A 27,429-nucleotide genomic window follows, 5' to 3' on the forward strand; every position below is an offset into this window, starting at 1 on the left:
TATGGGATCAGTTCTTGGATGTATAATTTCTCTTACAGAGGCTATCAAATTTTGATATTATTGGTCTAATACAAAAATATTTATTTTTAACATTAGATATTAAGTATCTGCGAAATTGAACCCCATGCCTTATTTAAACTATGCAAATTTAGGATAGTCAATCTGCATTTACCCCATTTCTGAATATTTTCTAGATGTGCTATAGTTAAATACCGGAACGGTTGTTACTTTATTTTTCAGTTTCAAAGGTTTATTTCTGTAGACATGGATTTTTAATCATGGCGTGTAAAAATAACTTTAAAACACTTCCCTCTTTTGAATGTTTTGTTATCATACGGAAATGAAACTTTTAATCTATCATTAAATCATGTGTATTTTTACTACGTATGTATTACAAACCTGTAGTTGTGTGAAAGATATAGAGATCTAAAATAGTAAGTATCTTTTGATCAAATTGAGACATATTATAGTGAATGTTTATAAGATGTGTAGATCTAAGTAAGAGTATGGCAATTTTAATCTACGGCATATTAAAGTTTTTATACATTGAGGAAATTAAAAAGACCAGACGGATATTTTAACTGGTTTTACATTATATAGTTTTATTTTGTTATTAATTCAAACAATCATGTTAAAGTTCGTAAAAACACACCAGTATCTATAATATATCTTATATTTGAAATTTAACAAAGATATGAATTATACACAAGATTTGAGACTAAATCGATCAAACTGATATTTCAAAAGGTCTCGGGTTGTCTTTCTTTGTAGAACAATTAACGAAAAACAAATCAGAATAACTTCATTTGTATAAATCACACCACACCGTCACGTGATATATCAAACATGATTTATTGATCACATCATGTTTAAATTACCTTTACCATTATTAAACACAGTCATTTTGTCTTATGTGAGAAAAAGGACGACATGGTCGACATACATTTCACTGTAGACGTCCAAATTGTTGTTTTCAATGTATTCAAACAGTTTTGTTGTGTGATATAATTTGTATGTAAGTAAAAAAAAACAAAAAAAACAGCAATATGTCAATCTTCAGTAATACTGGTTTTTCAAGAGGGCAGTGCCTAATTCCATGATGTTTCTTTTTTCATCAGAATTGTTATTGGTTTTTTTAAAGAAAACCACGGAATTTTCTAAGTCTATAGGGATCTTTTCAAAAGCAGAGAATGGTCTGCTATGATCAATATTTATCTAGTTTCAATTGTTGATTATTTTCAAGAAGCTTGCACTTTTGCTGTCCATGGCGATCACATACAGGTGTATTTCATATTTTGAAACAATTATTTTGTATCTTGTTGATAAGGTTCGTCAAGACCGTTGGCCCAAGATACACCTCAAAATGTTTACGTTTTATCCTGCGGTTTTGCCATGACAATCTTGCAGTAAAGAGATGACCAAGCAATATGATGATTTTGAATCATTTCTTAAAATGATGAAATTTAAAACGCATGTATGACGTCATTTGTCAGCCATACTTTTCGAAAGAATAATATCCGTAAACAACAAAATATCAATTTATTTATCAAGATCACAAGTCATATCTATTTCATGACATTAATATCTTTTTATTATTGACTCTGTATATTTATTTTTCCTTTTCTCATCATTATTTCAAGTGTCCGAAGCCGTAGAAATAAAAGTAACGCATTTATTTATATTGTTTAAAATATGAATAATTTTCCGAAAGGAAATTAATCGATCAACTATCTTCACCTTTGGCTTTGTCCTATCTTCTGGAGTGTACATTTCTCAATTTAGTCAATATACTGTAACACATGTCCATAGTATAGTTTTCGACTACACTAGTAATTTCTAACCATGTATAAAACTCGAACGCTATCACTCTCCCAAATTAAAAAAAAAATATTTCTCAAAGCATAGGCGTTTTACTGATATTCTATAAAGATTTTTTAATGCTTCTTTTCGACTTTGAAAAAATTACTAAAAATACTTATATTGGATGTTTAGTAATTATTCCTGCATTTAGGGTAAGAACACCTTCTTGTATGCACTAATTATAACGACCTATTCAGCAGAAAAAACACGAAACTACACAAATGACGATTAAAGTTGCAATATCACCCATAATGAAGTCATATTGTTTTCTTTAAAAAATGTATTCTATAAGATTGGGCAATGAATTTGGTTATATAGAAAAGCAAACAGCTTTTATACATCTGTAATATCTTTTGAGCTATTTACATGTTTCGTTAAAATTTCACATGTGGGTACATTTCCTGAATACTGTGGATTCGTTTATTTTCGTGGGTAACAATTTTCGTGCATTGAAGAAAAACTGTATATTCGTAGATATGTGATTTCGTGGTTTTGCCAAAGTCTGCATAAAATTCGAACAATGCAATTCGTGGTTCACTTAAAACCGCGAAAATCATAAATATGTGTATCCCTCGAATAATTGCGAATCCACAGTGTGCTGATCTACGAATAAACATCGTAGTGTGGGATGAGATTTACTAACTTCCATATTTGAAACATTATATACTATAAACGCTACACCAGTTTTATGGTAAACTGCAAATTTAAAAAAGATCTGTTATAAATCATGCCAGCACCGAAGTGCTCACTACTGATCAGATGATAACCTCGGGGACTGATATTCCACCACCAGTGGTATAACCCAGTGTGGTAAAAAAAGAAAACAACACTTTACAAATTAAATGCGTCCGAAGAGCATTTCTTGATTTACCTTCACCAGGAATGCTCAAAGCAGAACATTTGAAAGCCAAGGATGTATAAGAACCGAAACATTTGAAGAGCAACATGACCAAAAAGGATCTAGAAAAAAATGACAAATTCATGTAAGATCGACTTTTCCCGAGGGAGTTGAAACCTTTGTTGCTTAATAATTTATAAATTCCACACGGTCAATTTAAGAAAGGTTTGTTATAAAGGTATGACAACTGAGCTGATTATACCCGCAGAGAGTGAACGCCTAACATTTTAAAACACTGTGTCAACAAACAAACAGGACGATAATGAAAGTATTTTTTAAACAAGTACTTCAGATTAAGGTTAAAATGTATTGTTTTTTTTTTAAAGTTTTATATATTTATATATCATTGAAAGCCTAAATTTTTGTACCATATCATGCTTAACATCATGCACCTATCAAATTAAATGTTTGCCCTACTGTATTCTTGAATCGTTTATTATTTAATGTGTTTCTAAAAATATAAATATAAAAATACAACTTCAATACATGGTAACGTTAGCAATTCATATCCTTTGCATTAACAATACAATTGAATTAGAATGTAAATGTTCTTGTTAGTTGAATCATTAAGGAATTATGTGCTATGAATAATTCAGAAACTGACTGTTTGGAATAGTTCCACAAGTTCCTTTGAATTTGCTAGAGCCTGTTTATCGAAGCTGTTCTTATATATGATCAGAAACATATCTTCGATAATTTATGATATCACTCGGACAGTCTTACGAAATGTATGAGAATGCACTTTAAAGCTACATTCACTAAGATGTCATAATCGCAGTCCTATCTGTTACATGTTTAAGTACATGTTAGTAGAAGAATGAATAACATAGAATTTATACTCAAATGATTTGTTTTAAATGATACTCTACTGATGTCAGAGTCCATATTTTAAAACAATTGCAAAACGTTTTTAATAGAATAGCTATTACTTGTTAAGATAATCGTGTTGTATATATTGATTAAAAAACACAGTTAGTAAGTTTTTGATTGTCCCAAACATGTTTTACAGCCATGTTATTAAATGTGTTTGTATTTGTTGCAACATCAGTGCAACGTTTGAATTAATTTACATATAAAGTAAAATACAAATGCACTCGACAGGTTTATTATTCAATGCTTAATGTAAGAACGCAACGGGATTATAAATTTAAAAGGGAAACATACAGCATATAGCTTACAAAAACAATGTTATTGAACTCCCATAAGATGTTTCCAGTCTTCAACTTCACAATTAATACATGATGGTCTTGAAGTATAGATTCTAGGTACTGACGTGTTTTATCATCTTAATTACGTGTTAAAGACTTCTTTTATTTTTTCTTTGTAAATTATTAATCTTTACTGTTTAGTCCATTTTTGGTAATATCCTTTTGGAGTGGCTCGGTACTTATGCATCCCGACATTGTGTTGTTGTGCTGTGGTCATTTTTTGTATTCCTGTTTTTCATTTATGCTTAAGTGCTTTGTCTATATGACATTTTGTTTTTCTTTGTTTACATATTTGTTTGTTTTTATAGTGATTAAGATTATAACACACTGGTGACTGCTGTACACCTATGTTTGACATTTATACCTATTATGTCTGTTTTTTTGGATCACAAATTGTTATCAATATAATGGAATTTTATGCGATTGTCATATTAGTGAGAGGTTAAGCCTGCTATAAAACCAGGTTTAATCCACCATGTTCTACATAAGGAAACGCCTGCACCAAGTCAGGAATATGACAGTTGTTTTCCATTCGTTTTATGTGTTTGAGCTTTTATTTTACCATGTGATAAGGGACTTTCCTATTTGAATTTTCCTTGGAGTTCGGTATTTTTGTTTTTTTACTTTTTGTTAAACTTTAGCAATATACAGGGATAATCATAATGCATAATTGCAAATGCCGAATGTGCGAATGCTAGGTCAAAATGAAGAGAGACAATTAAATAACAATCATTTAACATGTTTAATGAATATGCGATGCAGAATAAGTTTTAGGCCTATGTGATATTAAATAAAACTATTTCAGTGGACAAAATAATAAGTGGTTTGAAGTAGTCAAAACAACACATTCAATCCAATAAACTATCTTTGTTACCCCTTTCCTTCTTCATCCGACTTAAACATGTCAAGAAGGAAGCTTGTTTACAAATACGGTTTCGTAACGTTTGGAGTTAATGCAATTGCCTTGGTGTTTTACCTTCATTTATATCTTTTGAATGAATTGATGAGATTTGAACATCGGTAAACTACTGTTTCCTCTCATTAAAACTAAATTTTTTGATTGATCCGAAACACTAAGGTTTTTCGATGCGATACAGAAGGCTGAAAAATTTGCCACATCTTTATTCAAATGTTATGTTTTCAGTGATTTTCAAAATCATCTTGTCTTCAAAGTACTTTGACAAGCGCGCCTCTTTTGAGTAAAAACAAACCAAAAACAAAACAAACCACACAAACCAAACAAACAAAAATAACCGAGAAGTAGTCATTATACGATCTTAACTATAAACAAGTGTCTTTACAATATGTCAAACTCTATTTTTTTTAAGTTGTAACTACATGTACATCGAACAAATTATCAAAAATAAGCAATCGGTATAAACATATTGCGGTGTTATCAATACCCAAATCTTGTTTCATCTTGATTAATGAAATATGAGTAAAGGACCATATAGGCATCCAGTAAAAAAATCGTATTGCCCCCCTTTCCTGTTGAGAGAGTCCTACAGAATTTTTGAGACTTTCTTGATCTGAATCTTACTCAGTCGTTAATAAAACTGTAAAAAAAAATCATCGTTCCAAAAAAATAAGACAACTGTTGACATCATTTCAGAATAAAATACGTCTCTCTATTTAGAGCGTTATTGATGATAGGTATCTTTAATTGTTTTCGTATAATGTATAACTATTCAAGGCATGCTTAGGTTCTGGACGATTTTAGCGATTAGTATATTGGTTATCATATTGCTTAGACTACAACTGTCTACGAAAAAAGTAAAATAACAAAACTTTCAAACTCCAAGGAAAATTCAAAACGGAAAGTCCATTATCAAATGCAGAATCAAAAGCTCAAAAGCCACAAACGAATGGAAAACATACTTGGTACAGGTATTATCAACGAGCGACTTTAGTCGCAAGTTGATTATCGTTTCCGAATTCACCACTTCTTATTAATTCTCTAGCTTACCCCACTTCTAGTAAAACGACTGTCTGTTTTACGTTTTGACAATAAATCAACGGAATTTCATAAAGATAATTTCGTATTTTGTCTTTTATATTCTGTAATAGCTGGAAGTGATTATATCCACACGGTTCACATCTATTGTTAGACATTTGACAAGTTAAAATAAGTTTAATATAAATTAAATCGGGTGTTAGCTCCCCTTTTTAACTCCAAATTTCATATTGGTAAATACATATTTCATTAAATGTTTAATCATTACAAATTATTAAATTGAATAGATTTTGGTATTTCTGATTTATTTAAAAAGAAAAACATCAATATACAGAATTTATTTATCTTGTTTTGAAAAGTTTAAAAAATCTTATAACCAAAATTTAGAACCTTTGAAATTTATATATATAATATTTAGCAACATGTACGGGTTTTAAGATGACTTAGGACTGGCTACCATTTAGCCGTACTAATCCAAAACTTTAAAATTAGAGTAATTGCAACAAACCTACCGTTTCTTCATGCTCCAATTTATATTACTTTCCAAAATAAAAGAGTTATGTGCTTAAGTTTTTATTTGAACAATTATAGATTTTGTTTAAACAGTTTCCGTATCATTAAGTTTATATTATTTTAGCGTTATTACATTTGGCATCCATTGTCAACCTGTCAATAAAGTAGTATTATCTGTTGTACGGATTCCCGAATCTCCAGCAGAATTGCTCTTGCCACAGATGCATAATTATGTTGATTTTATAAACTTTCAATAAAGCTGTTCATAGCCGTGACCGTCTAGTCGTTGGTAACGAAAGTCATATATGTGATATTAACAGTGCGCAGTTCAAACCTTGTACCCGGAATTTTTGTTTTTCATCGTAAATTTTTTCTCGGCCAAAATTCTGTTTCAATCTTAGAAGTTTTATATAAACCATTTTCATATAATGATTATGATTTTGTTTCTGTTTTAACTGCCAAAGAAGTAGTTTCACGGTCGTGGCTTATACATCACAGATTGTTCAAATTAGAGTCTGTTCAATGATGACATGATGTATATTTGGACAATTAATAATCAAACAAAGAAAAATTGATTGATAGTATGATAATATTATAAGACTAAAACCATAAGTAAGCATTTGCTATGATAACAAGGAAAATTGAAAGTCCTTGTACGTTACAAGTGACAAGAAGTAATGGAATACTCTTTTTTATGATTTTAAAGACAATGGTTTATTTATTTTTTCTTTTTGTCATTTTATGTTTTCATACTGCTATATATTTACACCCAAGAACATAATTTTCCTTAAAAAAATAACACCCAAAATAAAACAAATCAAATTAATTTGAAAAGATTATGAACAAACCAAGACATAATATATATATTTCAATGATTACAAAAGCGAATTATCAATGAGACAGAAATCCAGTTTATTGACATGTATTGACAATTAAGCGCTTTCAGAGAATAAGTTAGATATTGATTCATGTCAACATTCGTGGTATATATAGTGATATCATGCATAGACTGAAGACTGTATTGATTTACGATGAAAATACGCGCGAGTTCGAACCCTTATGCAACTCGTTTTGAGGGGATAAAAGACCGTAAGATAAAAGTTTAAAGTCATAATATAATTTCTATTCATATAAAGTAATTACTTCATTCTTATTCAACACAAACAAAAGTTTAAGATTTTTCTCCTTATATTATTAAAATGTTTATCAAAAAAATTTATCATGATGCTTTTTAAATAACTAATTACAAATAACTTTTCATTATTTTTGATAAAAAGAAGAAATATTGAAAATTTTAATCAATGCGACAAGAACTTTAGTATCATTACTCTGATATTCATTTAATTTTATGAAAAACAACCAATCCTGATGTAGAAAAAGTACTAAAAATCCAATGGCGGTTTATGATTTTCATTAAAATAAAGACATAATTGTATTCTTATTCAACACAAACAAAAGTTTAAGTATATTTATCCCTATATTATGCACATCTTTACATAATTACTTATCTAAAGGCATTTATCATGACTGATTGCAAATGACGGTGCATGCTTTCTGATATAAAAGAAGAAATATTTGCAGTTTTAACCAATGCGAACAACATTTTAGTATCTTTCACCTGAAATTCAGGATATTTCATAAAAAACAACCAATCCTGATGTACAAAAAGTACTAAAATCAAAGGATCATCATTTTCATAATTTTAATAAAATAAAGTAATTATTTCATTTTTATTCAACACAAACAAAAGTTTAAGTATCTTTCTCCTCATATTTTTTAAATTTTATAAAAAAAAAACTTATCAGGAGGCCTTTGAAATAACTAATTACAAATAATATTGCATCTTTTTGATAAAAAGAAGAAATATTGGTAATTGTAAACAATGCAAACAACATTTTACATGTTTTTGTATGTTTTCTCTGATATTCATTTGATTTTATGAAACAACCAATCCTGATGTACACAAAGTTCTAAAAATCTAATGACGGTTCATGATTTCTATTAAAATAAAGAAATTATTGAATCCTTATTTAACACAATCAAAAGATTTAGTATCTTTTTCCTTATAAATGATAGTGATACAGAAACATTCTGACCATGACATTATTCTGCACTTATGTATTTTATATGGCAGAAAAATAAGAGAACCAATTATGAAAAATAAATGTAATGCGTGAAAAGTAATTCATGTATTTTTTGTATGTGCTATCAGGGACTTTCTATACTGAAAGTCGCTGGTGTTATTGGAACAAAGTTGGTTACAAATAAACGAGAAAAGGTGTCTTCGTAGAGGTCCGCGTTTATAACATGTAAATACTGTGGGGTTTGTTTTACATAAGAATTTTAATTATATACGTATCCGTCTGATCCGTGCATATAATTGATTTAATGATCGATCGCTGACCGTTGTCACGGCAACTCTCATATAGCTTATTTGACTTATCTGACGGATTCTATGGGTCATCGATCATTCATCGATCAGTCAAACATCCGTCACCGATCATTCATCTATCAGTCAAGTTCCCGTCAAACAGTAACACCTAAGGTTGCAAGTACTGTAGTTAACAGGGAGAGTAATTTGAACATCTGTCAAAATGACGCTGTAATATAATTTGCTGTTATGCTTAGAACACAAATTGAAATGAAAAATAGATGATATGTTTTTGTTTGTTGTTTTGTTGCAGTACACCACCTTAGCATGGACACGGCTAGTGGAAATATAATATATGATAAAAGTTCCTATTCTGTTGCTCAGCGTGAGTCTTAATACATTTTCAACAATATCTTTACACCCATTTGTTATTTATCATTTACGTAGCTTCTCTAATATGCATTTCTTCACTTTTTTGCCAATCGGTCAAATCAAATGTTCTTTGACATGCATTGTTTTTATTTATTTATTTTTGTTTGTTGAGGTTTTCAACTCGTTTTAGTCCAATTATGCATAATGTTACACTACCTTTCATTTGCTATAGATATTTGGACATATTTTGACAGTTTTTCTTTGCCTGTAAAAGTCTGCTATTTGTCATTTTATTAAATTATTGTTATAACCATTTAGACAGAAATCTCCCAAACTATAAGTTAGAAATTACTTTATCTTCAACAAAAGAGTAACCATTTAATTTGAGTTGAAAGCCTTACTCTATTTAAAAGAAAAATAGAATTTAAACGTGTTATACTTTTGCATTTTTGGAGTGATTGTAACATGAATTATTACAAAAATTACATTGTTTGTAACACTTTAAAAAAAATCTTTCTTTTTCAGAACCATTCCTTCCAAAATCTTTCTTTCAAAAGATGAAGGAATATTTTACACAGCCAACGTCTGTTAATACACAACCTGATGTAAATGTAATACAAGAAGGGGAAATCTTACATGTTTTAATCAATAAAGGTACTCTTAATAATACTGTTTGCTACGACAGGAACTTATAAAACAACAAATGTACACATCAGTAGCTATATTCAACGCAACTTTAAAAAATTGTTCTAAATCAATTAATAACTTGAAAAGCATTCAGCACCAACAACCTTTTGTTTCATGATTTTAGTATGCCCCATTTCAACCTAAAAGACAAATTGAAAGAATTGGTCCTGCTTTGTTTCATACAAAAAATAAGGCCAACGTAGATACAAGTATCTTGTCTTAGGGGGGATAATTCCTACTAAAATCACCCTGCTTCAAATAAAAATTCTCTGAAACTGACATTATCAAGATGCTTGATTTCTTGATTGACAACATATTTGTTGCGTTTGGAGGACGTGTTTTTCAACAAACAATCGGCATTCCCATGGGAACCAACTGTGTCCCTCCTCTTGTCGACTTGTTCCTTTATTCATATGAAGCTGACTTTATACAGAAACTTCTCAGAAGAAAGACAAGAAGTTAGCAGTATCCCGCTATATAGACGATGTTCTCTCACTAAATAATTCAAAATTTGGTGACTATGTTGAACCCATCTATCCCATCGAACTTAAGATAAAGGATACAACAGTTAAGTCTGCCTCATATCTTGACTTACTTCTAGATAATTGACAATGAGGGTCGGTTGAAAACAAAACTTCACGACAAAAGAGTTGATTTCAGCTTCTTAATTGTGAACTTTCCATTACTATGAAGCAACATTCCAGCAGTGCTTGCATAGGGAGTAGATATCTCCCAGTTGATATGATATGCTGGGGATTGTATTTCCTATCATGATTTCCTTGATAGAGGGTTGCTGCTCACTAGGAAGCTATAAAACCAAGAGGTCCAAGTGGTGAAGTAGAAATCATCCCTTCGTAAATTTTACGGACGCCATCACGAGTTGGTTGACCATTATGGAATATCCGTTTCACAGATCATAGCAGAACAACGATCCCTTCCCATTTTCACTGAATGTGACCTACCGAATTAGACCTATTACCGAATTTGTACTAACATGAGCAACACGACGGGTGCCACATGTTGAGCAGGATCTGCTTACTCTTCCGGAGCACCTGAGTCACCCCCAATTTTAGATTGAGTTCGTGTTGCACATTCTTTAGTTTTCTATGTTGTGTTTAATGCACTATTTTTTGTCTGTTGGTCTTTTTCTTTTTTTGTCATGGCGTTGTTAGTATATTTTCGGCTTTTGAGTTTGAATGTCCCTTTGGTATCTTTCGCCTCTCTTTTGATTGAATCTTGCTATTACAAAACTAGCGAGTTTACACCGAACTTATCCTTTGGAGGTCAAAATTATCTATATGTATAGTTCGTCCCTCGGTGGTCGGACGGTAGATAATAAAAGGAATTTTGTTCTATACATTCATGAAACTAAAATCATAAACAGATCGAAAAAGCATAGATAAGTTTTTAAAGCAGTTTTCGAATGGACCACAGAAAAAAAAACCTTTTAACATTTAAAAATAGTATTTTCACACTGTAAAGTGTTGTCTATCCAATCAGATATGATCTTACTTGTCACTTATATCTATAAAACCAATGCAACATCCATTAATAGACTGAAATACTTCAAGTATGCACACTACCTACGAAAACCGATAAGTATGGTCTCGATTTGGGACTGAATGTTATGACGATATAGATTTAATCAACCTTATTAATAGAATAACAACAATAAAAAAGTAAACAAAATACAATTTAGTCGTCGTGAAAACCAGTAAAGTCAGCTATATACTAAGTAAGTATAACAGACTAAACTAATACAGCTTCCCTTAAACAACGTTCAAAAAAGTGGCGGAATAAAACAATTGAATATTCAAAGCCCTGAGAAAATAAGAAAAACAGAGAAAAACCAACAACAGTCTACAAAACTCAACATAGATGACTAAAGACTGAGCAACACCGAAAAGCCAAGTTGATCTATAGGGCTCTGTTAGAGTAGGCATGTCCTGATGTACACCCGTCGTGTTGCTCATGTAAGTACTTATTAGGTGATAAGTCAAATTCCTTGATGTCACAATGACGGATTTTATAGCCACAAATCCAACTATAAAATAACAGTCAAATAACTCAGTTTGTCTCTCCACAAGTCCAGCACAATTCAACAATTTGTTTTGATGCATGTCTTGGATGTTTATACAAAGTTCCAACAACCCTTTATGTTTCAAACGTCTGGTGGTGTGTTCGACATAAAATTGACATTCTGAAATTCTTCTATATCTAGTTGTTTGCATTTTCTTTTTCCCCTTTCCGGTTTTGTTGCATTTTGTGTCTCCTATATGGCGTAACAATTGGTGGAAGGTTCACATAAATAAACACAGTTTTGAGGAAGCCGTATGTGATTATGTACTGTGTACTACTATCGGTGTATGAATGCAATGAATAGACAAAAGGACGAAAGAACGGACAGATAGATCCATCCACCCATCACTATGTACCGTCCAATTTAGAAAGCGGAGTGTATAGTGAATATTAGTAGTAAAATGCATGTACCAAGTCAGGAATATGACAGTTGTTATCCATTCGTATGATGTGTTTGAGCTTTTGATTTTGACATTTGATTAGGGACTTTCTCTTTTGAATTTTCCTTGGAGTTCAGTATTTTTGTGATTTTACTTTTTAGGATAAACAAAAAGAAGAAAATCGAAAAAAAAAAAAAAATTGCCCGACATATAATTTAGCAGGCTTTGCGAGAGGTTAACATAAATATTCCTTTTTCAAACTATCTTCCTTATCCAATTTGAAAGATAATAAAATTAATTTCTCCGTATGAAAGTTTAACGCCACTTTCAACAATATCTCAATTTAATCATGGTGCTCTGTTTTGTTGGTGGAGATATCCGTGATAACAAGAATGAAAATTTCCGACCCTTCGAATTCACCGAAACGTAAATTAAACATGCTCGAATAATGACCAGATTGTCTTTTAAAAAATAGATCGATAACCTATTTTGTCCGAAAAAATAACTGACAAAGGTTGATAGAAGGAAAACGTCAGTTAAAATGTGAATTAGAATAATTAATTCACACATTTTAGCGTTCTTTTTAGGTATTGTCCCTTTTCAGCATTACATTAAATTTAGATAAAAAGATAATAAAAGATAATAAAACTGAGTATGCCTTTGTTTCATTCTTTTATTTTTTAATGCTTGTCAAGTACACACATTTCTAGTTTTTGTTTAATAGAATTTTAAGCTATACATTTCTCTATTCTAGAAAATGATATAAAATAAGGAGATGTTGTATGATGGTCAAAGTAGACAACTATCTACCAGATGCCAAATAGCGTAAATTGTTGCAATTATATGTCACCCCATACAAGGAGCAAAACCCATTCCCCACAAAAACTATGAAAGGCCCCACCGGAAAAGTATATTTTCGATAATTTTCAAATAAACGAACATTAACGTGTTATAGTATTGTTTTAATTTTCTTTGTGAATATTACTTTTACTGTTTAGTCTATTTTTGGGGATATCCATTTGACGTGGCTCGGTACTTATACATCCCGTCATTGTGTTATTGTGCTATAGTAAATTTTTGTATCCTTGTCTTTCACTTTTGCTAATGTGCTTTGTCTATATACCTTTTTGTGTTTCTTTGTTGACATATTTGTTTGTTTTTATAGTGATTAAGATTATAACACACTGTTGACTGCTGTACCGCTATTTTTGACATTTTTACCTATTATGTCTGTTTGTTTTGTTTACACATCGTTGTCAGTATAATGGAATTTTATGCGACTGCCATACAAGTGACAGGTTTAGCTAGCTATAAAACCAGGTTTAATCCACCATTTTCTACATAAAAAATGCCTGTACCAAGTAAGGAATATGACAGTTATTTTCCATTCGATTGATGTGTTTGAGCTTTTGATTTTGCCATTTGATTAAGGGCTTTCCGTTTTGATTTTTTCTCGGAGTTCGGTATTTTTGTTATTTTACTTTTTGAAACAAAGATTGATGTATAATAAAAAAATACAGATTAGATTGTCATTTGATTACACTGTTTTTTTATCACTTTACAGATTCTTCTTGTAGTCGTTAAACAAATTAGAATGAAATGGCTGAACAACGATCTTAAATTTAATCGATCACTACTATGAAACAATGCAATTTTGTGATAATATTATTGATAATGATCATGTTGTTTTGCTGGATCCTCCTCTGTGTATTACGGAATAAATTGTTTAAAAATCATCTCAGCATTATTAAACAAACCCATACAGGTAACTTGAATGAATGATAAGCTGTGCTTTTTGAGATGGTCCCCACTATAGCCTGTAGTTGTATTTGTATTTAACATCGGCGTCAAAATCGTATTGACTTTCCTAACACGTCTAATAAGAAACAACAAGTTCTTATTCAAACATCAACACACAATCTTTATTTCATTTTCAGGTAGAGAGGGACAAACGAATGTAAAGATAAAGATACCGTCAAATAGTATACTGCAACATATTACCAGAACACAAAACATAACTGAATTGAAAGTATTGTTTGGAGACATCTTATGTTAGTAATCAACTTCTTAGTCTTTAGTTTTCTATGTTGTGTCATCTGTACTATTATTTGTCTGTTTGTCTTTTTATTTTTGGCCATTGCGTTGTCAGTTTGTTTTTGATCTATGAGTTTGACTGTCCCTCTGGTATCTTTCGTCCCTCTTTTCTATTCAACTATTTCTTTTTACTTCATAACAAATCGAATTTACTTGAAAATTAAGACGTAGTGAAAATGGAATATGTCGTCTTTAGAATAAGCTTCAATCCGCTTGCCTTCCAGAAACCATCATAACAAAAAATCAAATGAAAAAAAAAATTATATAAAACGCTGTCGAGACATAAGAAAAAAGACAAAACAGTGCTTGTTATTCCATCGGTTTTTCAGGATTTACAGCGCATTCAAAAGAATTAATATCAATATGTTACTCTACTGCTTTCATGTTTGAACGAAAATAGAATATTAATTTAGAAAAGTTTCACCAAAGATACCAGCCTAATAGGTGTGTACGCAAGACACAAGTTTTTGTCCTAAAAAGACAAGCCGGTTGCGCTCGAATCAAACCAATTTGAAAATCACATCAATCGAATGTGAGAATTACATTAAATTCTCCTAGGCATGATGCAAATTTCGCTGTAATTATATACCTTTAGTATATATTTTCAGTTATTTATAGTATATATGCGATGTTATTTATTTTTAATTCATAGCTAGAACAGAAAACCACGAAAACACTCTGAACAGAATTTTCAACCATAATTCAGATCTTAAATTAGGAAACCAGGCCTGTTTAACTAAAAAGGGTATGCATAGAAAGACATGATTATTTTTTTTCTTTTGCTTATTTTAGTTAACCTTATGGGTCAAAACTATTACGGATTTCACTTGTATACGTCTATGATTAGAGTGTTGGCAGATGGTTGTTTTGATTCCTGTCCGAGAAAAAACTTAAGTCTTTGAAAAGAAGGACAATAGATACCAGAGGGACAATGTCAAAAATATCCCTGTAACAAGAATGTGTAAAATTGTTCCCTCTTCGGATGACTTTCCTATTCAAGATACCTACATGCATTTCAAGAATACTACTGATTTGAATTAGAGTAAATGATGAGACTTAATGAAACCAGTTAATAGTGTTGTTTCTGATTTGGTTGCCGCGGTTGCAGTATTCAACGACCATATGTTGTTACATGATATAGGTTTCAATAGTGTTAGTGTATATTCAAAATTATGAGCCGTTGTTTTATTTGCTTTTTTCAAATAAGTGGTTATCCAATTGATTGCTGTATCTGTGCAGGCTTCATATTGTTTGTTTTAGTTGTGCGACACATGGTCTAAATATGCAAATTGGAAGTTTGTGAGAACGTTTAACTGATTTAAGCCCTACATTTTTAGCCTGTTCCGAGTCGAACTATCTGGACCATCCGTTCATCATTGTTTAAAGTCTTTGTTTGTTCGTCGAAGAAGTTGGTTTGTTTTTTAATTACGTTGGTGGTGTAGTCTGCTCTACAGTCTCTTTTTTGTGTTGAGTCCTGTAAACTTTTTTATGTGTATTTTAAAAGTCTGTGCTTTGTTAACGTACAGTTGGTTTTCTCCTCTTTTTATAGCTAGAACAAAAAACCACGAGAACGCAAATAATAGAAATATCAGCAAGAAGTCAGATCTACAGTCGGCAAATGAGTCATGTTCATCACGTATAGGTATAATTATATTAAAAAAATATAAACATGGCTAACGAATTTGTTTTCAGTATATAAAAATCAACCATATCAAAATTACTTTTTAGATAAAAACCGATTTACTTGTGTTATAATGTTAACAGACATGTTCAAACTCACACATAGCAATTTTGACTAATGTATAAGTAATAACTTACTCACAATGCATTTAATATATAATTATTTGGTGTTTTAATTCAATCATGAAATTATTTTTGTTTATGAGCAGGATTCATTACTAATATTTCCGTTTTGCTATAATAGATGATTCCAATTTTCAAGCTTCGAATATACCTCCGTGCTTGGAAAATACGTTCAGCGATACAGAAAATGGCTACTCGAATGAAGGTAAGTGGCATCATATAAAACATCATGAAATATATTACCAAAAAAGTGTTCGTCTTTATAAGACATAACGACAAAATTCGTCTCAAAACAGGAGCATTGAAACAAAACATTCCGAGAACTTCTTCTGAAATTTGATTCTTACACAACAGATATGTCTTGTGTAGACGAAACGCGCGCGTCAGGAGTATAAGATTATAAGCATGATACATTTGATGAGTTTAAGGATCAGAGCATGGTTTGTGTTTGAGAAGAACAAAAGTATATTGATATTAAACAACGTATGCTTATGCATATTACATCGATATGGCAAAAACGTGTGAGAAACAAAAGATATACAAAACACAAACCGGAACATAAAAAATGTCTAAAACACGACTTCTAAACACAGAATGGGATTATTATTTGATATTATATAAATAACACATAGCTAAGAGGGTGATAGAGCAGATTTTTACCCCGAGAAAACATTGTCAACTGAGGCGAAGCCAAGGTTGACAATGTCTTTTTGAGGGGTAACAATCTGCTCTATCACCCTCTCAGATATGTGTTATTTAATTTATTATACTGAACTTTCTGTTATTACTGTCTATTAAATTTCAAATTCAAAGTAATAAACTATGTCGTCTTGTACATAACAACCATCCGCATTTATTAAATCGCACACTTGAGCAAGCGTCTCCGTGAAGGGGAATAGAGTATTTGCCATGGGATAGAGTAAATTTTCTCCCTCGTATTAACCAAAGAAACTCTGATATTTTGACATGAAGTATAATAATAACAATTATTTACTTCTCTTCAACGGAAATACCATTGATCTTGAGAGTTTATTTATTATTCTCAAGATTAATGATAAAGAAATAGGCTGACAGCTGATCATGTCGTGTCGGACAAACCAAAACTTAAATTCAAGTCAGAAAAACTTGGGAGTTGATGGCAGATGTTCGACAATGCCTTTACATTCAATTTGACGGATTGTTAGTTGGTTAGAGTTTAACATGTTTTGTAGTCTTATTTTATATTGGAGAGTATATGCTGTTTTACATCACAGTCCTTTGATAATTGGTGTCATGTTAATGTTATTTCATTAAATTACACTCCAATCTCCTTATATCCAGGATGATATTTGCCAAAACCATACATTTGCAATATCCAAATGTAGTTGTATTTCATTTACATAATTATCTCTTTGTCAATCACTGCCGGCATCAACAGCATTTCGTTCAATTGAAATGTATATACTACCGTAAATGGTTCGATTTAACTTGATTATACTTATATATTGGATTAAGGGACATTACCATTAAAAACACTGACAGGTTTGTGTCAACCATTTTAACTAATAACATAAACGGTACTAATTTCACTGCACCAGATGTTCACTTCGACAATAAATGTCCCTACGGTCATGCGGAAGGCCAAAATGTGTAAGTTTTTAAGTTATGCAAATTAGTTTTATTCAACAGCTTCGATTACACTAAATATTACAAACTCAAAACAGGAAGTTCAATATTTCAAGCTGTATCAATGAAATTGAATATTACAAACTCAATCAATGAAACTGAATATCACAAACTCAATCAATCTAACTGAATATTACAAACTCATTAGTAATATAAAGAGTTATTATTTTAAACCACGGTCTATCCCCTTAAAAGGTTCAATGATGATCATCATTTGTTTCGTTTGAGTAGAATGGTAGTGTAAATTAAGTACATGTCCGAACTTATATATTGTATGTATGAAGTAACTGGGTTTTTTTTCATAATACATACATGTACCCTCCATCCGTCTGTAGCTATGGGCTGCTATTGCAGTTTTTCAAAACAGCTGGTTTGACATTCGGCTTGGTAAATAAATAAAAGTTGGCATTTGTTGCCTATTCGTTTTGGAATGTTGTATTTTTAAACGAAGATTGAATATTGGTGGGTTTTGGTGCAGAATAAGGTGTTTTTATGCTGAGAATGTATCCTCCGGACATTTATCGTCTGGGCTATTGCATCACAACATCTACTAAACGTGTCAAATTAGAACAAAATAGACCCATTTTCTAATGTACATGTTCTCCTGAAGAGGTATGTTATATTTGCCACTGGATGAGTACCATTTGACCAACTCAACCATGCTTTCTTCAGTTACTGAGTAATTCTAAAGGAATTTAACCATAATGATAAATAACAAATAACGATCAATTATAACAGAAAAGAGGTACATCAACAATTTTATTGAAAATAAGTTGCAAAATAACCTTTAGTGATATTTATACATATTTTCCAATTTACCAATTATATCTTTAATTACATTTGATATACTTTAGTTGTAGATTAATTATTCAAATATTAGAAATATCAAAACTGTAGTTAATGTTGTGTAAGAAGTTTATAACATTTCACACAAAACCTCTACGTTTTTTAACAAATTGCTTTGGAAGGACATTGTTCTTAAAATTTGTTTATCTTTTGTAGAACACTATGATGAAAATAAGGTAATAATGATTTTATATTAAATATATCTAGTATGCCTTGTTATACATGTTTCTCTTGTTCTTCGTCAATTTATCCCTTTCTGCACCCATTGTATAAAAAAAAATTTAATCAACGTGTGGTTCGTTTGATCTCAGTTCTTCATTGGTTAAAATCCGATTATGACGTCGAATTTTCTTGCTTTCCTCTGAATTTCCTATTGTGACGGCATGAACAAAGGCGACCATGCCTGATGACGTCACATAGAAAGAACAAATCTTTTTGCAGATCATTCGAAAAGAAGGAATAAATTTGCCTGCGTATTGTTTGAAAATCATTAGAGAAACAGATTCCACCACAAAATCTCGTGTAATACGATATTTATCCACTCTCGACAGTTAAATTTTAAATATTTAAAACGCTCAGCGAGCCTCGCGTTTTAAATTTGAAAATTTAACTGTCTCGAGTGGCTAAATATCGTATCACACTCGATGCAGTGGTAAAATCTATATATATATCACAGACATTTTCTTAATTAAGATACTTTGCAATATGCTCATCATTTCAAGTAATATATAAAATTCCTAACATTGACAGGCATTATCTGAAATGATTACAATTACCTAGTTATTTTGAGAAATGACAGAAATGGTAAACAAAATTCAACCAATTGCATTTTCAGCTTCAGCATTAGGCATTCGGCTTTCGTATGGGAACGAACTGTTCGCCTTTCCTTGCCGACCTCTTCTTATTTTCATATGAATCGGAGTTCCTTCAGACACTTGTCAAAAACAAGAAGATCAAAGAAGCCAGATTACTTAATTTCACTTTCAGATATATTGATGATGTTCTTTCCATTAACAATCCGAACTTTTCTGATTGGGTTCCATTAATATATCCCCCAGAACTAGAAATTAAAGAAACAACAGACACGGCTTCCTCCGCCTCATTTTTAGACTTATACCTCGAATTTTATATACACAGTCATCTCAGTACCAGAATCTATGACAAACGAGACGATTTTAATTTTAAAATTATCAATTTCCCCCACCTTAGAAGCAATATACCAACTGCATATGAGACATACATTTCCCTACTTATTAGTAATTACGATTGTGACACGGTTTTGACTGCTGTACCCCTATTTTGACATGTTTACCTATTATGTCTGTTTGTTTTATTCACGCATCGTTGTCAATATAATGGAATTTGACGCGACTGTCATACAAGTGAGAGGTTTAACGCTATAAAAATAGGTTCAATCCACCATTTTCGACATAAGAAAATGCCTGTACCAAGTCAGGAATATGACAGTTGTTGTCCATTCGTTTGATGTGTTTGTGCTTTTGATTTTGCCATTTGATTAGGGACTTTCCGTTTTGAATTTTCCTCGGAGTTCAGTATTTTTGTGATTTAACTTTTTTCAGGTAATTCGTAAAAATATACATAACTGATATACACGACTATGGTTCAGTAGCCATTATTTCTTGCAGATACAGGTGTGAACAAATTGGTAATAACGATTGAATTATTGGAATAACCGGGACGAAGCACGAAAAATTCGCCAATCGCTAGATATACTGTGTGTAAGAAAGGCACATAATTTTTTGTCTTAAAAAGCCACTTACAAAGTTTATAACGTTCAAAAAAAGTTGCAATCTTTTTCTGCTTTAGTCATTAGTATAAGTTCGCCATTCAGAAATGATGCAAATTTATACATCAAGCACAGTAAAATAAAATCCCCTTATTAGCATACGTTTTGTTAGCGGATGAGTGAAGTCTATATTTCTATACCTCAAGCAACCAAAAACATGTCTTGGGTACTACGAATGGACAATATGTATTTATGAGTGCTTACAAGTAAAAATGTTCAATAGCACAATTCCCTTAGTTTGGTAAACGAGAGTGTATGCTGTTTGTCACTATACACACAGCAATGTTCAATATTGAGTACATACAGCGTTCACACGAATCACTGATGCTAATGGTCTTCGCATTGCGTGGATCAAATGTTAGTTGTTAAACTAGTCTGTGCCTTTTCTGAGACAAAAAAGGTTGTATTCCAACAAAAGGAATTGTTCTAATGAACATTTCGATTTTTAAGTAACCAGAGTAAAATATTATTTTTTTATTACCCTTATCATTTTCTTGTTCTACAAAAATTGTATCTAATTAAATCTGCTTATTTCTATTCAACCTTTTTCTTCCATTTATTCTTTTAGTCTTATCAATAGCAGGAATAGTGTATATACTTTTGAAGCCACAAATACATGACATAGTATTATATGTTTTAACAATTTTGTTTTGTGAACAAAATCCGATACTGTTTTCCAGGTGTATTCATTTTTCGTATTTTCTTTTTATGTTCATCATCCTTCAAACCTTGTATCAGTTAATATATACTAATTACTTGGTATTTCATTTTGTTCATGCGGGTTCCCAACCCTTTCAAGTTATTGCCGTTATCACGTGACTGATGTATATGAAATGAGATCTGACAAGGAGACTTGTTATATCTGATACCTCCCGTATTATCACACGAGAGATTCAAATAACAACCCTTGCGTATAGACAAATCATATCAATGAACTTATATAGTGTAGCAGACAATACAAAGCAAAACAAGCTAGAGAGGCTTTAATTATGTTTTTCAGTTTGGGTGTTCTGATTGGAAAAAAAACAATCAAATATACCAGGTTATAATTTTGTCTACAATACAGTTAATAGGTAAAAAAAGTGAAATACAAGGCGCGTTAAATTTATAAAGTGTTAGTGTTGTATTTAATTGTCAGCGCGTTAAATTTATAAAGAGTTAGTGTTGTATTTAATTGTCATTGACTTAAAAACAATTTCACGTTTTTTGTTTGATACCTTGCATTGCTCCTCTTAATCGATTTACGACATGATTTGCACTACTGTCTCATTATTTTGACATTTACGAAAAAAGAATTTGAATAACTTGATTATATCAATGCTCTATTTTTTATATTTAAATTGTCAACAGAATTCTCTTTTGTTTATATACAGATCTTTTTTTTTGAAGATGGGAAGTAAAAAGAGAGAAACCAACTAAACAATGCATTTTACTCTTTTGTATACAGTGGTAGTTGTGATGTAGCTTTTTAAATGTTTAAGGGGGCTCGCGGGTTCAAATTTTCGCGCCAACTGCGCAGGAAGTTGCGCATCGATATCGCAAGTCATCCTATTGTCGTAATTGTCAATAATAATTAATTTTGATTATTATAAATAATCTATTTGATTTAAATATATAACAAAAGAATGTTGTTATCGAAAACTGTAATTCTAGAATTTTACAAAAAAATTTATTGCTGTTTTCATTGTTGCAAATGCACGTCCGTTTTGTGGTAATGGCATGTTCTTGCCGGCGTGAGAGGATAAACACAAGATAAATCACAATAATCGAACACGTGGGCTGCTTTTCATGAATACTGAAACAAAGATCGAAAAAATTAAAACACGATCTTCATTTTAGTATCTTATGAAGCAGTTTCACACTTGTTTTACACTAGAAAAGGACCGGGAAATATGCGTAAAATGTATGTAATATTTTGTAAACAAACAATGAATAATGTAAGTAATTCTTCTTTAAGTTTCTAGCAATGCGATCCTTCGTTTATAGAAGATATACTTTACATCGTGTTCAAATGATCCCAGCACAAGCATGATTCACGACCATAAAATCATTTAAAAGATATTTTTTTAACGGAAATGGAAAAAAAAAGCAAAAAACACGGACAAACATTATTAAATTTGTATTATATAAATTATATAAAATTGAGAATGGAAATAGGGAAAATTATATGTCAGGACAACAATCCGACCAAATAGCAGAAGATGACTCGTGGCCACTATGGGTATAATGGGTCTTCAACACAGCGAGAAAATCCAGCCCCTGGAGGCAGGGTCTTGCTAGCCCTAAACAATAATGTATTGTCCAGGGAAAATGGACGTCACACTTAACGCCAAAACATATAAATGAACCAAAAAATAAAATACATACAAGACTAAAAAAGACTAGAATTTCACGACTTGGGACAGGGTGAGGCGCAAACAATATTTCAGCGAGGTTAAACATGTTTTGTCAGATGTTAACCCTCTACTGTAACCAATGTAGAATAAGCAAAAACACAGCAATAATACCCACACTAAAATGAGTGATGCTCATTGTACAATGTACTTGTGGTAAATGTTATGACACATTATTTACAGACCACTTAGGGTCCAAGAGTCGTTTTCACATTAACATGGTTAATCTTACAACTAAGATCGATAGTACAATGTAATTCATAAACAATTCATATACGATCAATGTTAGTTGTGAGTTTTTTTAAAACCGACTCCTGGTGTTTTGACTAAATCACCATTTATTTGCAACTTGGCAGTTGTGTTATATATAAAAAAAAGAAGATGTGGTATGATTGCCAATGAGACAACTCTCCACAAGACCAAATGACACAGAAATTAACAACTATAGGTCACCGTACGACCTTCAACAATGAGCAAAGCCCATACCGCAAATATAAAGTCAGCTATAAAAGGCCCCAAAATGACAAATGTAAAACAATTCAAACGAGAAAACTAACGGCCTAATTTATGTACAAAAAATGAACCAATAACAAAAATGTGACACATCAACAAACGACAACCACTGAATTACAGGCTCCTGACTTGGGACAGGCACATACATACAGAATGTTGTCTACATAGACACCATAAGTAAATTAATACTAATGACTATTTGATTTTTCAGGTAAAAAGGCAGGAGTTTCTTTTGCAAACAGAATTTTCATTTACTCTGTTGTTAGTTTAGATTATTAGTCCCCTACCAACGAAGTCGAATGGGACTTTTGGTTTGCACTCTGTCTGTCTATCCATCCATCAGTAACCCCACCACCCTCTTTTTCAAAAATTCTGGGTCCCTCCTGTAGATTATTCATGTAAAACTTGGCACATATCATACTGTGTTGATTATTTAATGATAACATGGATAAGTTGAGGTGCAAATTGCACTATATATTTCAAACAATTTACTGTTGTATTAAAATTTCGTTCTCTTTGTTAAATTTTATGTCAAATGTCTTAATTAATAAAGGTATATCAGTATGTGTTTTGCTAGAACAGTACACTTTTCATGGACAGAATTAAAAAGTTAGATTAATTCAAATCAGGCTATGCTTATAAATTAGTTGGAATTGAAAAAGGGCGGTACATGTAATAGTTCTTATAATTATTTTCACAGTGGCAACATGTAAAAGGTTATTCATGTTATTTCATTGATTCGTTACTTTTATAATTTCTTTATTACATACAAATGAATATACATTTTTTGTATTTTTTAACATATGGGAAGTGAACGTCCATATTTTGAGTTAGAGCTGGTAGATATTCTATGATTTTAATATATATTTTTGTCTAAAAGTAGAACATTATATAAAAAAAAAGATGTGGTATGATATTCAATAAAACAAAAGAACAAATGACACAGAAATTAACAACAATAGGTCACTGTACCGCATTCGACAATGAGCAAAGCCCATACCACAGTCAGCTTTAAAAGACCTGTAAAAATGTAATTGAGAAAGTGCAAGTCTAGTGTGTTTTTTTTATATTTTCATTTACCAGGTATTGTCTGAAAGAAATGCAGGTAACAAAATGTTACAAATATGTTTCCAGGATTTTGAAAAAAGGGGCAAAAGGCTTCCCAAACCAGGCAACGGTTGAAGTGGGACATGTAAAAAGGCTATGAATTAACCATATATGTACCTCCCCTAAATCCACCTCTTTAAAATAATGAAATAATTTTATTTTCAAACTGAATAGACATTTTTTATAGACTTTGCATGTTAGATTAGTGAATTATAAAAGAGTTGACAAAGTAAATATACAATCTTTATTAAAGACAATACTGATATATCCATTTTAATCATGTAGCTTAATAGGTAGTTTATTTTTTACATTTATTTATTTAACAATGTTAAATGCCCTAATATATTATGTAGCATGTATGTAAAGCAATTCAATGAAGAATCATTCAGTGTATCAAGGATTCAAGATTTATTACAATTATTCAAAATTTAAATCAATGTGTGCCTGAAAAATACAAGATTATCAAATGAAGGTGGCTTTACATGCATGATGCATGACATAAACATGTTTTTTTTCTACCAATTTAAAATTTTAAAGGTTTTTTAATTCTTCCACATGAGTATAAAACGTACTTGGCCATGTATAATTGAATAGAAAAAAAAAACGACAGTGCAAGGGCTGTATAGCCAGTCAAGGTCGTTAAAAACTCCCATCTTCATCATGATTGAAAAAAGTTATTTGGTCAATTTAGGCAATAACGCATATTTACACATAAAAATTAATACAGAAGCTATAGGAAATAGATTGTTTTTGCATATGTTAAGAAGAACAATGTATGCTGATGCAATATATTTTTCAATTTATAGTGGAAAACTTGCATGTAATTTTAGTCCCAATTGTCATACACATGTTCATTGTATTTGGTGAACTTACTATCCTACCAAAGAAAATAAAGGTAGTATATGAAATGAAACAGGTACACTTATCAAAATAATTTACTGTTGAGAACTTTATAAATCTCAAAAACACTGTTTTAGCATAAAAAACATGTGTGCACTTAAATTAATTGTAAGAGGGAGGAAGGGGGGACTAGTATTTGCATAACTGATTATACAGAACAGGATTTTTTAAAGTTGGCACACTGTGAAAAGAAAATCATATGAATAGAATAAACCTGTAAAGTTGGCCTGCTACTAATCAAACCATGCTTTTCAACACTTTTAAATTAGTTAATTTTTTTGGGGAATTTATTGAATCTAAATAAGTAATTTATGGGAACTGAAATTTGATCATAAATGAGTACTTTTGTCACAATACTGCATGTTGTTATTTATATTTGTTTGAAAAAGTTACCAAGATTGGATTTTATTATGCCCTGCCACAAATGTGGATGGATTATATAGATTGATACTAGTACACCTTTGTCAGTCCATAAGTATGTACATCCCTTTCCAGTAAAGTTTTGCATTTATCTCTATTTCTCAGAAACTAATGGTAATATATCAGTGATATTTTTTCTCCACAGACATCTTGTATACTAGTAGTACTATACATTACTTGAGTCACTTTGACCTACATTTATTGCTTTTGTGTCTTTGGTTAAGTCTTGTGTTTAGGTTTATTTCACAGAAACCTATTGTGATATATCATCACTACAGTATTCTTTTATGATACCACACAGGTCATCAACAATTTGATTACTGTGACCTACATTTAATGGCAGGACATCCTGTGTCTTATAGACACATTTTCTATTTAATACAAAAACTATTTAACCTGAAATTTTTTATGTATGTAATTTCAAAAGCATAAAACGGATAAATTGACAGGTATAAAAAAGGATTAAATGGCGGGTTTATCAGGTTCAACTATCTCATGTATTAATTTTTATACATAAACAAGTACTAGGAAATGAAAGAAGAATTTGTCCATGTCAAACTTAGATATGCACCTGTAATAATTCCATTATACAACAAACATAGAAGCTGTCCTGTGTGCTATATTTGTCAGCATTGTGTTTAAAATTTCAAATATATATAAAAAGGTGTGATATACGGGGCATGATTGCCACTGAGAAAAATTGCCACCTGAGACCAAAAGAGATAGAAGTTAAGAGCTATATGTCCCCCTATGGCCTTCAACAATGAGCCAACTCCATACCGATTGGCAAGCTATAAAACCAAATGACAAATGTAAGGCAATTCAAACATGTCAAAATAGCCTGATTTATGTACAAAACACAAATAAAATAAAAATACCTTACAAAGTTTCATCAAAATTGGAATACTAATGTTAGAGGTCCCTGAGGTGGGATATTTATTGCAGATGAGGGATTGTCTTGTAAACTGAAAAATCAGTTTAAGTCAGGTGTCTGAGTGAGTCTCTAGGTTTCATAAAAAAGGCAAGTTTTATTACAATCAAGCAAGAGATACTAAAATTATCAACTGAAACCAGTGGTATTAAACAAGTGAACGGAGAAAAAAACTAAGAACTATTTGCCTCAGGGATTCCACAGTCCATATAAATATGCAGGTTCTAAAAAAAAAAACACCCCTATTGTAATAGATACTGCCTGCTCATTTTTCAAATTGTTTGGTATTGAATTTGAACTGAAAATTAAAAAAAATCCCCAAAAATTAGTGATTTTCCATTTTGACTGCTGGTTGCCATGGCAACCAATATGCAAATCAACTGTTTGGAAATGTTATATATATAATATATGGTTTTACATGTATAGAAGGTATAACTAGTTTTTATAACCAGGTCTTTCTATATCTGGTTTCAAAATTAGAAAAATGTGTAAAAGACAGAGTTATCTCCCTTTTTGAAAAAATGCTCATTATTTTTAATGATGTACATTTTTTGTCTTAACTAGACGGTGACTTGTTGATTTTATTTTTTATTATTTAAAAAGACTATTTCAGCAACTGAACAAACAC

General features: G+C 31.2%; 1 protein-coding gene across 2 annotated transcripts in view; it reads left to right on the plus strand.

The window, feature by feature from the left end:
* Positions 1-341: 341 nt before the first annotated feature.
* Positions 342-27,429, plus strand: part of LOC127724420 (uncharacterized) — a 31,942-nt gene continuing 4,854 nt past the window's right edge. Inside the window, exons 1-8 of one of the 2 annotated variants that reach the window (XM_052231373.1) lie at positions 342-434; positions 9,118-9,189; positions 9,702-9,830; positions 14,260-14,373; positions 15,069-15,161; positions 15,966-16,058; positions 16,341-16,424; positions 18,887-18,906. In XM_052231373.1, coding sequence (XP_052087333.1) covers positions 9,132-9,189; positions 9,702-9,830; positions 14,260-14,373; positions 15,069-15,161; positions 15,966-16,058; positions 16,341-16,424; positions 18,887-18,906 — 591 coding nt within the window. In that variant the 5' untranslated portion in view covers positions 342-434; positions 9,118-9,131. The remainder of the gene's footprint in view (positions 435-9,117; positions 9,190-9,701; positions 9,831-14,259; positions 14,374-15,068; positions 15,162-15,965; positions 16,059-16,340; positions 16,425-18,886; positions 18,907-27,429) is intronic. The other variant, XM_052231374.1, reaches the window with a different exon arrangement.

The sequence above is a fragment of the Mytilus californianus genome, unplaced genomic scaffold, assembly GCF_021869535.1.
Source record: "Mytilus californianus isolate M0D057914Y unplaced genomic scaffold, xbMytCali1.0.p SCAF_14, whole genome shotgun sequence".
Lineage (NCBI taxonomy): Eukaryota > Metazoa > Mollusca > Bivalvia > Mytilida > Mytilidae > Mytilus > Mytilus californianus.